The following is a 17,307-nucleotide window of genomic DNA, read 5'->3' as shown; positions in this document are numbered from 1 at the left end:
AAACTCCTACTTCCTCTTCTTAAGCCTCTCTGCCTTTCTTGTATCTGTTTTCTCATTTCCCTATTATTTGTTCCCTCCTGCGTCCGTTTCACCTCATGTTGACCTAAAAGAAACTCTGTTTTAGCTCAGAGGATTGCCTTGCTCTTTCAGTAGGAGTTCCAATATATGTTATAAACATTCTGGTTGCAGGCTACAGCCAAGGTGCACAACACAGGGAAGACAACGTTCTGCAGCACAATAAACCTTTAGTTTTGTTTGTTTCTTTGTTTCCTAAGCCTCTTAGGAGTTCAAGGCCATAGCTCTTGATAGAAAATGTGGTATAAGCTCCTCTTATATATGTGTGAGTACACACATATATGTATAAAGAGAGAGATGTCTGTATGTACATACATATATTTATGTTCTCAAGGTGTAGTGATAAGCAAGATTTTCATTTCAGTCTGCAAACAGAGAGTCTTGGACTTGTTTGGCTCTTGCATGTGGTACTTGCTATTCATCTATCATAGCTTCCTTTTGGCTATTGAAATGTGCAAATTCACTGAAATGGAGCAAAGGAGGAAAGAGGTGCCTCTTAGTGGGAGTCTGAGAGGATCCAGACGGTTTCGGGGGCAGGATCTCCGTTTGGTGTCACTCTCCCTAATAAGCCGTACATCCACAGAGGACTGTTCCGTGTAAAATCATATGTGGAGTCCTCGCACAGTGGTTACTACAAACATCTAAGGTCTGCAGTTCCATTCAGCTCCCAAGTGCTGCCCTTTCTGGGTCACCCTTACTTTGGTCCTGATGGAAGCTGGGGGATTTTAGGGGTGGGTTGTATTAGCAGCTGGCAGGAGTGATGCAGGAAGGATTACATTGCTTTGATGCTGAAAAGATATAGACCCCTCTCCAGTCTGATTTAAGGATCAAGTAATGCAGTTGCTGTTAGTTGCATTCAGTCCTGTTTCCTTTGATTTTACTTTCCTTATATAACAGGGATTTGTCGTACAGCAGTTGATTTTTATTAACGTGAAAAGGTGCCTTATGGAAAAATACACACTCAACAAGGAAAATGTTTTAGCTTTCTTGCAGAAGGGCAGAGCCTGAAAATCCTGAAGTTCTTTGAATTGCTTATTTTAAATGAGGTGGCATTAAGTGGAAGGGCCATCCTCCTGCCATGTCATTTAAAATGGTCCTATGTTCACATTTTTCTTTACCTGTATGACTTTCACATAAAAAGAGTACAAAAGATAAAGTGAAAGAGTAAATGATTCTGGAAGTATCATTAACATTTCAGGTGACATTCTTTTGGAAAATGTAGTGTCTTTCAAAAAAATGTGCCATATGCATGGCTCAGCCCCAGATCTTCCAGCAGTCTAATACTGCAAGGGAGGGCATCTGTAGCCCCCTGGGAAGTAGGCTGTGGGGATTTCCTTTTCTCCTCTTTGCTGGTTTTTATTTCCATTTCCTTTTCCCCTCTTTTTTTCAGTCATTTAACGCTGTTCTGCACAACAGAGGGGAGCATCTGGCCCCAAGTAAACACCCAATAAAATAAGTGGGGGAAGTTCACAGCTCCCTTGGTGCTGTTGCGTCTGTCTGTCTGGTTGTGGGCTCAACAAGATAACCATGCATCAAATTACATTGTCCAGGCTATCTTCACAACCAGAAGTGCTTGAAACCTTATTTTAATAGAAGCTTAGATTCTAGAGAATACTATAAAATCTCTCCAAAGGCTCCAAATCAGCAATTCCATCTGTGTTTCTGCAAATGTAAAGGAACAATGCCCCAGCTGATTATGCAAACAGAATGAAAATAGTTATTTTAAAAGTGCATAAAATCGATACTTTGGGGAAAACAAGTCAGCTGTGTTTATACTCAGCATATAGCAGACATTTTGTTTCTTTGTCTGAAAAAATCATAGGAAAGCAAGGATTGCAAGTGAAATAAAACAGCCGATATACAGTGCAACAGAGGGGACTGGAACATCAGATGTCTCAGCAAAGGCTTAGGGAATTTTAGGTTCCTTTCGAGAGAATATAAATTATATTGAGGTTGATATATTCGTACGTTCTTTGAAGTCAAAGCCAAATATTCTTAGCACGGTGGGAATAACTCCCTTCCCATTGCTGATCATGAAAAGTATGTAACTAAATCTATGTCTGTGGTGCTGAAAATTTCCTCCTAAATGCTGTCTCTTTTGGACTAATGGGATTTTTTGCAAGTATTGCTGTGAAGGGGTATGCATATAAATATGTATAAACGTGCTTCTCATACAGTCAGGATACATTCCTTGTATACATATTGTTCTAAAAACGGGAAACAAAAGCATCTGAGAAACAGGACTGAAAGGGAACAATTTTTAGACCTGTAAGTTAAATTGGATTAAACTTCATCTTTCAGCAAATGCCATGTTATTTATTCAGTGTTTCTCTGGGGGATTTCCCTACCCCCTACACTTTATAGCGAGTACTGATGTTTCTTAATTAAAAAATCAAACAAACATGGAGTTGGGGCTGCCCCACACAGACATTCTCCTGTGGGAATAGGAGGTGCACTGATTTTCTCATGGGTAGTTTCTTGGTGTGTTGGACACAAAGGAGGGGAAAAGCTCTGTCTGGGGAAGTCAAATTCACATCATGCATTTGATGCCAGGACTATTCTCAGTGCTGCTGGGCCATCTCCTAAGTATTCCACTTTTAAGGGAAGAGCTGGTGGACATGGTAAGAAAGGTCACTGATAAACTCATCAGAAGTTGGGTAGATTTCTGTTTATTAATTACCCCACAGTAGAGATTACTGTCTTGGAGAAAGGAGCTTCTTGTTTCCTCTTTTCTTTCATTCTTTCCACCCAGAGCTGGAATATTTCTGAGGTTTTGGGGCTTTACAGTCCCCACTCTGTAGCTGAAACAAACCTTTGTCCTTTTCTTTAGTTTTCTTACTCTGAAGTACATTTTGACAGATTTTAGTTAATATTGTGGGGGGAAAAGTATTTTAAGTTCTTTACAATTAAGACAAAGCAAAATATATTTTAAAAATGGTTTTGAGTTTTATGTATTTCTACAAATGCATGTGAAGCACATTGGTGCACCACTTGAAAAGTCTTTCGGTTGGATTCCACCAGTGCTGGGGTTGCTGTTATTTCAACATGTGGAGGGTTTTTCTCATATTTACCTGGATTACTGTTTGAGTAATAATAGAAACTCTGACATTTTCAAGCTGATGCAACTGTCATTTCACCCTGTTTAGTGTCAGGTTCATTGATCTCCGCTCTGCCTTTCTGTGGAACAGCAAAATGCACTCTGCAGGCCGGTGTTAAAGATGGATTCTGCTATAGATTCACTTTGTCAAAGTACACACAAGGCTGGCTGTTTTCAGGCTATCCTGCTTTGTCACCAGTGATGCCTCAGGATAATGTAGCCACTGTCTTCATTTCCAATGGAATGGTTTATTTTGGAGGCATAAAGCTCTTGAGTCAGTGACTGTAAACTTTGGTTCTGTGGTAAGGGCCAAAAGCACTAGTGACATGAGTCATTATCAACTTTTGAAAGAAGCAGACAGAGATCATCTGATGTGCCAGCAATGTATTTGTTCTTGTGTCTTTGTGCAGCTGATACGTTTTTTTTCTTAGATTAATATTTAACTGATATTGCCTCCATCCCTTTCCTAAAACTGGCATTCTCTTTTCAAGTTTCTTATCTGGAAACAAACTCATTTTGTCCCTTCTATAAATGCAATCCCAGTCTCAGCCATTATTTATGGCTGGGTGCACTGTAGTTACAGCACATGAAAGAACATCAGCAATGACTTATTGTAAATGGGACAGACTTCTTGGGAATGCACTGGGGATTAGATGTCCAAAAGAATGAAGCACTGCTCTCTTTCCATCTGGCCACTTCATTTCACTGCCTGTTTGGGACTTGTACTTCTAAAATTTAGTTTGCAAAGTCAAATATTGATTTAATTTGTTTTGTTCTTAAAAGATAGAGTAAACCTCAGAAAGTTTTAGTTGTGCAGAGTCACAGGAGGGACAAGCAGAGAACAACTGAAAGAAATGCTCTCTGCCAAAGTTGGCAATTTCCTGATCGTTTAATTAAAAAAACTAAGAAAATCTTCGGTTTAAAGTTTAGATTGCAATCAATAACTTTCAAAATGTCAGTTTTGACATGAAAAATTGGAATATTGTTGGTGATATTGCCATAATATATATTAAAAATATATATTTCAGTATATTCATATTTTCTTCATCCTTTTTTCAGTAAATAGTCTTTAGGATGCAAACTAAGAAAGTTAATACCAAGTGAAGGATTTTTGATTGTTAGCTTCATTATGTTTTACAGAGTTTAAACAAAGAAATCAGAAAGTATTCCACCCTAGCCCTGTGTCATGATGGGGTGTTAGCCAACCCCCATTTTCCAAACATGCTTCAAAACACCTTTGGTGAAGTTCCAGTTGAAATACTGATTCTAGATATGTTATTTCTTCTAAAATAAGCTAATCAGATGTTAAGATTTCAACATTTTTTTAACTATAAACAAGTTAAGCTTCAGCTCCCTATGTAGATCTCATGTCTTGGATTAGTTCTCCAGAAAAGGTACTTCTGGGAGAGCCCAGGGATGGTTTCCCTTGGATATAGGTGATCCAGGCTGGAGTACTGTCTTTGCAGGATGAGGGCACCAGTGACATAATGGCTGTTGCAGGTTTTGCTCCCAATGGAAGAGTTGCCATTTCTTCAGCTGTGTTTGTTTCCATTGTTCTTTGGGAAGTGTGTCCATTCTCAGGAAGGGCATGGAAAGCTGTCACATACCTCACATGCACTTTTGGTCAATTTGAGTTTTTACTTTAGAGTTTTTCTGTTCTTTACTGATCAAGTCAGTTTGATAAAATAGTTTGTTTTCCTTTCTGTGGCAACTTTGAAGTTACAGAACTCACATCTTGTGAGTTCTAATACAACTCCATGTTGTATTAGCTGGCTTACAATGCCACTAATGTAGCCAACATGGTAGTTGGATAAAAGACTTGAGTATACCTTGCGAAATTTCACTTTGAGAAAGTATATCCAGCCTTTTTCATTCCTTCCATAGTTTCTTTTGGATGGTGTTTATATGCTTCGTAGCTCATGTATATTGTGAATAGTTTCTAGAAAAGTGTTTGGGTTGAAATCTTGGCCTTGTTGAAGTCTCTGAAAGTTTCAACAGTTACTTAAGTGGTGTCAGCTTTTAATTGTGATGCTTTCAGCAGCAGAAGTAAATTTGTCATACCTGTCAGTGACATACACTGTTTAGAAAAAAAGAAAAATCAAGATTAATTTATTTATTTGTCCTCGTGTATGTAATCTCATCTTTTCTCTGTGGCTTGTATGATTCAGATTGCTGGGAACACACTGGACCCTTTTGTATATGCTCCGGCAACTAAGAGTGTCATCTTGAAAAGACATGGGATTATCCTAATAATCCCATTATTAGAGTAACTACATGCAGGTTGCATGATAATTTCCATGCGGAGGAATTGTTTGAGAGACGAGAATGAAAAAATCCAAACCTACAAGCAAATCTCTATGTCCCACGTACCTATACTAGCAGGATTTGTGTTCCACAGTAGAGCTCTGTGTTGTAACATTAATAACCCATGTTTGATCAGACCCATATGTGCAAAGTCATTGTGAGTTTTAAGAATGGAAGATGGTGTCTAAAGAGGTTGCTGCTGTTGCTCTTACTCAGAACAGCACCCCCCATGTTAGCAGAGTTTTGCCGTTTTACGCAATGTCAGGCTGGGTTTCAGGAATGTATTTGTCTTAGTAAAGTGATCCAAATGCTTTTTTCACCTGGGCCATTGTTTTAAAAGTTACTCTGAAGTTTTGAATAACAGTTCAGTAACACCTTTATTCCAGCATGAATGGAGGGAGAAAACAGCTCCCATATAAAACGTAAAATTTCAGGAATGCTGAAGTAAGTATGTACAGGTGAGTGTGTGCTTTTGTACCTGGAGGGCAAATGTCCCATCCTCTCCTTCTGACCATACCAGTACATAGGGAAAATGGCCAGACCCATTTTCCTTGTCTTACCCTATGAATTTCCATGTTTCTCCATTGGTCTTTGAACTGCCAGGGATAGGCAACCAAATTAGTACCATCTCAGAAACAGGACTGTTTATATCTTCTCCTCACTCTTAATATGCCTGTGCAGCCTAAGCCACAGATTGACCCCTATTGATCTGATTTGACTACACTTCTGTGGAGTAGACAAACAGTGCAAGAGAATCCAGGGACTCTAATTCACAGTACCTTATTTAGGTTCCTAGGTAATAATTCTTATTTGCATTAACCACATTCATCAGCAGAACCCAAGGCTGCCTCTTCCTTATATGCCTTCCTGTTCCTGACAATGGAACTAAAAGGTATCTACTCTGAAGAAAGTGTTTTAAGTATATTAACACTTGATACTTAGTAGTTGCAAAACTTAACTATTAGAAGGAAGACGTTTTTTCAAATCAATGGCTCACGCATTACTGTAAAATATATTGATTAAAAACAAAGCATAATGTTAGTCATTTAGTCAGTAGAGTGACGCAATACTGAAATAAATTCATCCTTTGACTTTTGCATTAACCTTTTATTGACTGTTCGCATACTCATAATTAACACATACTTTAGCTAGCTTGGTTAATTTTAGCATCATGATCAGTGTCCTCTAATGTAGATGACACCCTGATCATCAAAAATCAGTGCAGCCCAGACAAGTGTCTGTCTCAGTGAATGTGCACCTGCCCATGGGGATATCAGCCACCTTCCAGGGAAAGCATCATGTGGTGTTATGCAAATAGTCAAACTGTCATGCAAATGTTTGTCATCACTTAGATGAACATTGGTAAATATTAACGTGCAAAGTCCATTTGTCAAAAACAGACAAAAAGGTTATGAAAAATCTGAGAACTTTAGAGGGTAGAGGTATTGAGAACATGAACTTCAACAGTAACTAAAAATGGGCTTTTTTAATTGAAACTGTCACAAGTCTTGATTGTTTTAGTAAAAAAATAAGGACCATGGAGTTTTTTACATTCTATAAACAAACAGTTCTTTCTGTAATATGTTGTTGAACATAAGGTGTTCCAGCTAAATTGCTCTGAAATACATTATGGCAGTTTTCCTGTTCTCCTGCTGCAGATAAAGTATTGAAGGCATCTGTTCTGTATTTCAGAGCTTGTGTGATTTCCACTCTTTACACATCTTTTACATATAATAAACACACGTTAGTTCTATTTTTTTTTGGAGTTGTGACTCTATGAACTCAAATAACAGTTTTTAATTGATATGGAATATTTTCATTAACTTAAAATATTGCAAATCTTCATACTTTCCTACTACCACCACAGCTCAATGTTTGCAGTCTTTTTTTGTTTATTTTTGTTTATCAGGAGTTATTGTTTCTAACTCATGTTAACTGTCAGATACAAAGAATTTTAAATATTTTTGTACAATCATTTAGGTGTCTTCGATTGTTCTGCTTCAGTTTAAAAGCTCTGTTCCTCTGCTACAAATTAAAGACCATTGTAGGAAATATTTCTCCTGTAGAAATTTTTTTTCAATCAGTAATATACTCATCTGAAAAGGTCTGGTTTGTGCACCCTAATTCTGAGTGAGAAAGCACATCTTTGACTGTGTTCCAGATTATGGGAGCTATTCAGGTGAATTGTTTATTGAACTGCCAGGTGCAGTGGTGACTGCCTAGAACCAGCTCCATACCTTTGAATATGAGAAACTTAAGCTAGCTTTGATGACAGCGGATCTGACACAGGGATTGTAATTTTGGTCAAAATAGATGATTCACAAATTATAGAAATGTATCCTTCCCTGCTGTTCTTGCTAGTATGGAGCAGAGCAGTAGAAATCCAACAGAAGGATGAAGGCACCATGGGATCACTGAACTTGGAGTGTTAGGCACTGCTTTCCCTTTTTTATATATTTACAGCACATTGATGCCTTTCTGTCATCAAACTGGCACAGCCAGTCTGAGGGCCTGACACACTTCCATTCCTCTAATCCCTCACATGGAATATGCTATGGCTAAAACTTCCCAAGTGCATGGTTGCCTGGAAGTTCACGCACCTGCTTAGTTGTGGGGAGACCTCTCAGTGATGGCTCTGCTGGTAACAAATATAGAAAAGGGAAAGTAGCAAGTAGTGGCTCTTGGGCTATCCAGGCACAGCATCACCGTGACTGCTACCACATTTACAGCAACATAAATGCCCAGATGTGAGGGAAAAGCTGGTCAATCTATTTGTGTGAGAGAGAAGGGAAAAAAAGGACATGAAAGGTAGAAAGAGGGCTCTGAAATGGTGCGGAAGCTAAAGGTTGATAGATCTTTTCTCTCAGCGAAAACTCTTGTTAATAGCAGATGTGAGAGAAAATGTTTATTATTATTATTATTATTACTATTATTATTATTACTACTATCATTATTAGCTGAGTTTTGCAGATCACATAACATGCCTGCAGTATTTACTGGCTGAGTTTTGTGATTTGTCATCTGCAATAATCATGGTTAATTTATCCACTTTTGGATGGAAATGCTTAAACTGGAATATCTTATACTACACACCAAACTGAGTGTATTATTTTGTGCCGAGACAAAATAAAGCAAGATTTTTAAAACTTTATAGAGTTATGCTGTAATTAGTTTCAGCTTTCCCTGCATATTAATTTTCTCCTGGTCCTTTATATAATTTGGAAAATGTCTTCTGAACATGATGGCACAATCAGTTAAGTACCTCTCAGAACTCACACACTAAACTGCATTTGCTCTAACAACTATTATAAAGCAGCCAGCAAAACAAATCCTCTGTTATTCTGTACAGTGCAGCTTATCAATGCAAACAGTTTAATATTTATGCTAAGAGGATTGTCACAAGTAGCTTCTGTTCCTTTAATTCTTGTTTTAAATAAATAATGAGAACATTTAAACACATTACTCTTCCCAGGGCCCTGAGGTCGGCTAATCTTATTATTTATGAAGTGATGTGCTACATAATAGTACTTAGTGCATGTTAACAGATGCTATTATCAGGGGCTGATGTGGAGAGCTGAAGATATATTGGAATGCTATGTGTTAATACTGTCCTTGTAGTGTAATGTACAATGGATTGAGTGCCCAGGATGCTGGTGCAGCAATTAACCACCCAGCAACATGGGTGTAAAGCTGAAGTATGTTTTCTCATGGGGATTACACTGCTATTAATAATTCCCAGGAGAAGAAGACATCTTTCATTTGGCAACAGTCTCTTCCAGAAGGTCAATGGTGTGGACAAAGAAGTTGCATGTGTCAGTATTCTTAGAGTTCATTCTACTGAGATGAAAGTTACATATGTGTTTAAAACAACTTTAAATTTCTTACAAAAATTATGAGCTTTATAGAACACAAATTTTAAAAAATGGCATTCAAGAGATGAAAGTCCATTTCTGCAATTTGGTTGTTATCTCTTTAAAGAGCTACACAGACCTGCAGTATATACCAAAATTAAAGTAATTCTCAGCATTTTTCTTTGTCTTGCCCTATTGCAAACATTAACTAATTAATCAGCAATGTGCAAGTTGTTTGAAGGAAAGGAAAAGAGAGGGAGAGAAATCCTCCTTGAACTGTGGCAGTGTTTTTGATGCAGCATGTATTACAGTCTTATCTTTAGAGATGTGATGGTTGCCACTTATAAAAACTTTCCTCTGCAGGCTGCAGTTCAGTTGAATATTATAATTAGACTTCACTAGTATTGATGAATAATCCATTTAATGAAAAACATTGTAATTTAAACATTTTCTCTGGGGACTAACGTACACTAACCTCTTAATTTAATTTTATTGAAGTTTTGCCCACCTATTCATCATTGGAAGTTGTTATTAACCTCCATTTCCATTTTTCTTTATAGAATTTTCTCTTTTTATATTGCCTTTTTCAGTGCTAAGCAGGTTGATACACTTGTAAATCTCCAGAATCTACAAAGCTAGTCCGGCTTCTTTAATGTTGTTTAATCTATCCCCCCTGACCTTAATGCAGTAAATTCAGTTTAATCTTTCTCAATAATCTAGTAATACATTGGAAACTGGCAAAAATTTAAATCTGATAATGGTTTAATCACATACTTTAAATAACAGCTGAGATAATGAAAAAATAATTCACCATATAAAGGAACACTAACTGAGTTTTCTCTGTGATTGGCTTTTTGAGAAATCCCTATAGAAAATACAAAGCCTACAACAGAAATCAACTTCACTGGAAATGTGCAATCCATTTGGTGTCAGAAGATGTTGTATTTCTTTTTTATTATCATCTTTCTCTTTAATGCTCAAATGTATCCTTGCTGAGTATTCAGTTTCTTGATACAGTTTTACTTAAGTAGTTTATCTGCTTACCTTTCTTTTCAGATGCCAGTCAGATGCAGCAGAGAGCTTGCCAGAAGAGCAGAAACCAGAATGCCATCCCTTCTGGACAGATAATGATGAATGTAATATGCCTCTGCCATATGATCTAGAAGAAGTAATTGCTTATCTACAAAATCTTGTTCAATGGATAGAATAACAAGTGACCTTCCATCCTAGAATTATTGATGCTGGTCATCCAGGGAGAAGCTTTGTAGTTACCATAAATCTTTTCAGCTTTATGATTCTTTGTTATTTTATGTGTCAGTGCAGATTTTACCAGCCTTTACACAGTAGCTTAGTTTCTGTCTCATAATAAAAAAGACCAGCCCCCAAATTTACAGAAGTGTGTGTTTTTTTAACTCCTGAAGTTCAGAACACCAGCCTTAGTTCCCTCCTCCTCTGCTTTAATTCCCATTGACCATCCAGCCCAGGGATATCCGTGTTTCATAGGACAGGATGGGTCAGGCTGGAAGGGACCACAGTGGCTCATCTGGTCCAACCTCCCTGCTCAGGCAGGGCAATCCCAGAGCTCATGGCACAGGATTGTGTCAGTTCTGGAATATCCCCAGTGAGGGAGACTCCACAGCCTCTGGCCAATCTGTTCAGTGCTTGGGCACTGCAGAGGAAAGAAGTTCTTGCTCATGTCCAGGTGGAGCTTCCTGGGCATCAGTTCCTGGACATCAGTTCCTGCCCATGGCCTCTTGTCCCATTGCTGGGCACCACAGAGCAGAGCCTGGTCCCTGCTCTGACACCTCCTGCAGATACTGACAGACATCAATAACGTTCCCTCTCAGCCATCTCTTCTTGAGGCTGAACAGCCCAATTCAGCCAGTGTTTTGACAGATTCCCTTGGTATTTAAATGTCAGCCTCCATGAGTGCCTAGAGCTGTCTCTGGCCTGGCAGGTTTGAGCAACCCAAGGTGTAGCTCACACTTGTGGCAAAGCAGACTGCATGATCTGGGCATCCTAATGAGAGGCCAGCTTGGGGTGAACCTGCTGGAGATCTTCAAAACAGAGCTGTGAATTCTTCATCCAGTGACACAAAGGGGCAGGAGATGGTGGAGGTAGTCCTTTGTACAGTGGCTCCTTCTTAGACCATTTTTTCAGATGGGGAGTTCTGGAGGAGCATTCTAACACAGATCCCAAGATTTTCTTACTGTTTTGCCTCATGGCAACTGAATATACTACTAGGAGAGATTTCTGATGTGAATCTATACCTCCTGGGCTCCCTGGAATTCAGAATTTAGTTCCTAACCATTGCTTTGTTGCTTCATGTTGTGAATCCTATTCTGAGGCCAGGTTTCCTAGTGCATTGCCTAATGAGCTGATGGACCTAAGGCCTTCCATTTGGGTCGTTTGGTCCCCCAACAAACTAGATTTAGATTGTGTGATATTGGGTATTGGAGCATCAAGTGAGATCTATGAGAAAAAAACCAGAAAACTATGAGAAATGAAGCTGTTTGTGATGTTTTGTAGTAACGTGCTGTAAAAAGAATAATTCTGTGTGGGATGATACAGGGTGCTCCTGAATGAGATAGAGAATTTGGATTTGATAAATTGCTATTTTAACTGAGCTGGACTGGTGTCTGACTTTGCCACAGAAAGCAGAAAATCATTACAGCAAAAAAGCACTCAGGCTGTGTTATCACTACAAAAGAAGCCAGTAAGATTCAGAGTTTGACGTTGCCACCAAGAGATGAATATGCCTTCAGTGTTAATCTGGTGTTTAAAGTCTCTGCTGAGGCCAGGCTCACCCAGAACACACCAGCTTTCTGTACTGGCAAAGTGCTGTGTCTGTGTATGAGGCTTGTACTCCTGAAAATTGTGCTTTTGACAGTATCACATATGCCAGACCTCCCTGGAGCTAAGGAAGCTGTGCCAGTAAAAATTCCATTTTAGTGGTATAAAACTGTGTCCACACCTACCAGCTTTTGCCAGGACAATTATATCAGGTAGAGATTGTACTTCATAAGACTTTTGGTATAGATGTGCCAGAAAAAGTATAAAGACCTGAATCAAGTGTTTCCATTTTAGTCCTGGGCTTCTGTGAAAACTTTTAGTTATCCTGTAGAATGGAAAAACTCTCTGAAGAATAAATTATTACTTAAAAAGGTTTTGATAATGTTACCTTGATCCACACATTTGTCTCTTGTGCCACAGATTTCATAACATTTGGAAATACTGTTATGGGCACAGCTTTCTCTTTCCTGCACTGACTAAAACTGGCTTTACCAGTGGGCAAATAGCACATATTTGGATTAGTGCCACACTAAACACTGTTTGCTTTGGAGATCACTTAGAGAAAAGCTAGCTGAAAATGTGGAAATTCTGCTTTTGAAAAGGCAGTTCTCAGAAACAGATATTGCTTTGGAAATGAGCAATATGAATTAACAAGCTAATGATGTAACAGTGTTAACACAGTGTTTGAGGGGACTGTTTATTTATGCTGCTACTTTTTGATTACTTTGTGTTTAATTAAGCGCTGCTAAAAACCATGGGGATCACAGTATTGAAAGGAATCTGACCACCACAAAGGGTGGAGAATGCACATCAGTGTTGAAGTTTGTAGCTGAAGTGGAGGCAAAGCTATTAAAAAAATGATTGGCAAAAAATTATTTCCAGCAGTACTAAAAAAAAAAAAAAAAAAAAAAAAAATCCCAAACCTATTAGGAGACTGCTGACAGTCATAATAGAATTTTTAGAATACATGTTCCCAGGTCTTGCCTATGCTTGAAGATTTAAGGTAGTGAATTAGGTGAACTAGTACTAGTCTCAGTGCAGTCAGATAGCACTTATCTAAGCCATGGATAGCGATGACATGGACAAATGAACACGTTTGGAATTAATAAGACTGCCAAAATACCAATAATCAAGTGGTTGAGGGCTCTGTGTTGCATTCCAGTCTTGCATCATCTAAATCAGTATAACCTGATTGAGTTCAGTTGAAATGCAGAAGATTTCATATCTCCAAAGCCCACAGGAGTTGATAGCAATAACATGAGTAAGGTGGTGGAACTGTTTGAAGCACATAGTAATGCCAAAGGGTACCCCAAAAGGAGAACACAGTTAAAGGTAAGTATATATAAAAAACTTGAGAGATCAAGTGTAAATTATTACTGTGTTTAGATTATGTATTAGAAACTGACAAATACTTTGAAGTTATTCTTTCTTCAATTCAAGCAGTTATAATTTAGCTTGTTTCAATGATTCTTTAGCAATCCATTTATATTTCAGCATTACATAATCCATTTCCTTTTTGGATGAGCTGGAAGACAGCCTCTAATGAATGTCCTGTGTTTGCCAAGCCTGGATGCTTTAGAAGCATGAGGACCAAGGTGAATTTTTTTCAAGGAAGAGGTGAGAGCATAAATTAACTTTTGACATTAAATTCAGTGGTTCTTTTAAAATGGTGAAGTTCACAGCTTTGCTTACAATTACTTTTCATCAGCCAGGACTGAATTGAGGTAAAATAGTTCACTTGCACATGTGCATCAGGCTAAATGGATTGCAGAAGATACAAATCTGTTTGCCTGTCTGCACTTGCCTTTAGACAATGTTCATCAATTTTACAAAAGCTACTGACTAAACATGGAACCAGTACAAATGAAATGCTCAAGGCAAGGGCTTTCTTTTATAAATCTGATACAGAGTTGGTTTTACACTGATAGAAAGAAAATGTTGGCAGAAAATGAAAAACTTCTATTGTTTCTGTAATTTGGGGGATGAAAGATACAGACTGTTTTTAAGTATTTGATAGAAAACTGCTGTGTTATGCAATGTAATTAGAAATGTTTTTATAATGCTTTGTTCAGATCTCTGTATATGAAAATATCTTATCCCATAGGTCCTTTCTTCTGTTAAAAAGGTTATGTAAATAAATACAATTAATCTCAATACAGTAGATTTTAAAGGCTTTACAGCAGGTTCTGATTATTTAAAGGGTAAATAAGAGTGCTGTGAGTAATCACTGACTGGTAACTGTGCAGGATGGGTAACATGCACCAATAGATATCCAAATCTGTTGTCTTACTATAATTTGAATATGGTTTTAGGTTCACTGGTAGTGGTGCAAGATGCACTGTAAAATCATGCTGGACAAATTAATGCAGTGGGGCAGATTCAAGGATTCCATTGATGTAACAGGGCATAAAGAAATTCAGATTGTTAAAATCCATCATGAAAGGTGACTGAAATGCTGTAGTGTGCTGAGAGTTGGCATTGCTCCTTTCTCAGTTACAGCAGTGCTGCTCCATTAGTCCTGTGCCCGGCAGCATTGGGCTATTGGATATTAAACCAGGCCAGGAGCTGATGTCTAAGCTGGGCTGAGAGCAGGGCAAGAGAGACAAGGTGAGATGCACATGAGACCCAAGGGATGTGCTTTCTCAAGGCCACAACTTCATTAACTGAACTCATATGGGAGTCATTGAGCTCAAACTAGTACAGTGCAGGTCAGGATCTCTCCCTTAATTGTTACCACCTGGTGCAAAGTTAATGTTGGCTTCCTAAACCCCTTCCTGCCCCTGACAGCCAGTCCTCAGCTTTTTGCTGGGAGCTGACCACTCTCAGCTCACGCCAAGACTACCTAGCTGGGAAGAGTGGTTGTTCCACTGTAGCAACAGGGATGAGAAACTCTCATCCCCAGCTTCAGCCTCCACCTCCATCCTTCTGGACCTCCACAAACCGAGTACCTCCAAACATTCTGTTTCCCATTAGAGATTCAAGTTGCTGCAGCTCATCTTCTGTCCTCTTCCACCAGGACAGTGATCTGACACAGGGAAGGGTCAGGCAAGAATGCTGTTTGAATGAGGTTCCTCATCAAAAATAGACACTCATTGCACTTCCCATAAGAGTGAAAAATTCAGCACTACACTAATCTGCCTTTAGAAGGTGAAGCTGCTTGGGAATGATGAAGGACTCCGGTTAAACCGCCAACATTCCTTGTTCTGTAGGACTCCCATCCTGCCCTATTCTGGCTCACCCCACCTGTACAGGCAGAGGCAATCCTGAATAGAGCCACTGTTCTCTTTTCTGTCCAAACTGACTCTTCACCTTCAATGGCTGGGCTTGCACCTTCATTTACATTCATCTGTCCTCTTCATCTTAGCCTGAGGGCACTCATTGAACAAGAGAAGGTAATTTATACAATTACAAAAAGACTGTCCGTAGAAAGGCTTCAGAACTGGCTGAATAATGTGTAAAATAAAAGCCAAGAAATAACTGATAAAATTAACACATTAAAATGCTGATGTTTGGGCATGAGCACTTCACATATGTCATGTGAATTATAGTGTCCCTTCTTGTTGCTCTGGAGATAACATTCATAATCCAAAAGGATGTATTATGCTATGGTTTACATTCTCTAAATCTCTACTGGTTTTACAGGGCTTGTCCATGATGATTAAGAATTTGGTCACAAAAGTTGTTCTCCTCCCCCTCCCTATCGTCAAATACTTGCTTTCATGCCAACACATCTTGGTCTGATTAGTCCCCTTGATTACAGGCTAAAGTAAAACGTCAGGTGTATAAGATTCCCATTATCCTTTATTCCACTGCTTCTAAGAACAGGTCAGATAGAGTTATTTCAGTGAAAATGTGAACAATCAACTTCTGTTTACCATTAACCTTCAGTTTTCTTTTCTTAAAATCAAATCAGAGCTTGGTAGGCAGTTATTTTCATACATGTCCCTTGATCAGTGGAACAATCTGTCAAAAGCCATTAAAGCCTCTATTAGGTTGAATTGCATTCAAAGTTAAGCTCTCCAATCATTTGAAGGGCTGTGATGATTGTTTTTAATATGGTATACATTGATTTCTCTCTCGGAGTAGCAACGTAACTTTCAAACTAAGTGTGTATGACTTGTATTTTGCTCTCCAGCATGTCTTGAGAAGCTTTGTTTCTTGTGGAAGATGAATGTCTACATAAAAAAAGGAAAAAACAAATGCAGTGAAACCACCTCTTTATTGTCACAAGTTTTTCATTTTTCCTAGTTCATTGTAACCCTTTAGATGTAACAGATGAAATTGGAAGAAATTTTCCAGGGTCCATTTCCTAACAGCTTCACTGAAAAAATTATCTGATTCTACTGGTATTTTACAAGTGGCTCTTTATCTTGAAATATCAGGATGCTTTACACAGAGAAACTGAGGCAGAGGTCAAAAGTGCAGCTGGGGTCTGAGTGCCAACACTGGAACGAGTGTTATGTAATCCTCTGTCGCTGGCATGTCTCCATTACTTCCAGTTAAATCAGCTCAGTTTACAGATTAAAGATGCTCTCATAGAACTTGTTGTCCTCCAAAGTTATATCTGAAAGTGGAGCTGGAATCTGTGCTACTCATGTCATATTTAGCACAATATTTAATTGCATAACATACAATAATATCATATATATCAATAACATCTAATAGAGATCTTTCAGACCTCCTAAGGTTTGATTAAAACTTTCCAGTGAATCTTTTAGTTACACTCCAAGTCCCTGAGCTCTCAATGGGAAAGATAGATTTTTACTGGAATTAAATGATTCCATGGAGAATATATGGTATATAATACAATATAATATAATACTATCCCCACTCTTCTAGATCTATTTTACGTATTTCCACTGCATGCCCCATAAGGTGCTGCAGCTGCTGTATTAGGAAACTCTTAAGAAAATACCCTGTTGGTATTTGTGCTGTTTTTACCAAGGTGAAGATGAGTTGCTGAAGCTAACTGGAATGCTGGTTATGCACCTGTTAGCACTTTGGTCTGGTACTTATTTGGTAGTCTGGTAGTACTTTACTGAGAGCACTGCTTTACTAGCTATTTTGATGAACATCCTAATAATTTATTATCCAACATCAAAGAATTCCACAATTTTTTCATTGCTGTTCTTTCTTTTGTATTGACTGATGCCCCTTCTCTCCCTTTTGTCTCAGTATTAACAGTAA

The 17,307-nt window shown here is 38.4% G+C and overlaps 1 protein-coding gene across 4 annotated transcripts in view; it reads left to right on the top strand.

Annotated features, from left to right (window-relative positions):
* Positions 1-14,297, top strand: part of FTO (FTO alpha-ketoglutarate dependent dioxygenase) — a 231,976-nt gene extending 217,679 nt beyond the window's left edge. For 2 of the 4 annotated variants that reach the window (XM_042027500.1, XM_042027497.1), the window contains 3 exons: positions 10,384-10,463; positions 13,615-13,737; positions 13,829-14,297. In XM_042027500.1, the coding sequence (XP_041883434.1) occupies positions 10,384-10,463; positions 13,615-13,737; positions 13,829-13,848 (223 nt within the window). In that variant the 3' untranslated portion in view covers positions 13,849-14,297. Of the gene's footprint in view, positions 1-10,383; positions 10,715-13,614; positions 13,738-13,828 lie in introns of those variants that run through there. The other 2 variants (XM_042027498.1, XM_042027499.1) reach the window with 2 other exon arrangements.
* Positions 14,298-17,307: the final 3,010 nt, after the last annotated feature.

This window comes from Corvus kubaryi, unplaced genomic scaffold, assembly GCF_017639235.1.
Source record: "Corvus kubaryi isolate FWS band 111438036 unplaced genomic scaffold, C.kubaryi_AGA036_p1.0 37300, whole genome shotgun sequence".
Taxonomy (NCBI): domain Eukaryota; kingdom Metazoa; phylum Chordata; class Aves; order Passeriformes; family Corvidae; genus Corvus; species Corvus kubaryi.
The sequence above is the reverse complement of the archived record's forward strand: the minus strand, read 5'-3'. Positions and strand labels throughout refer to the sequence as shown.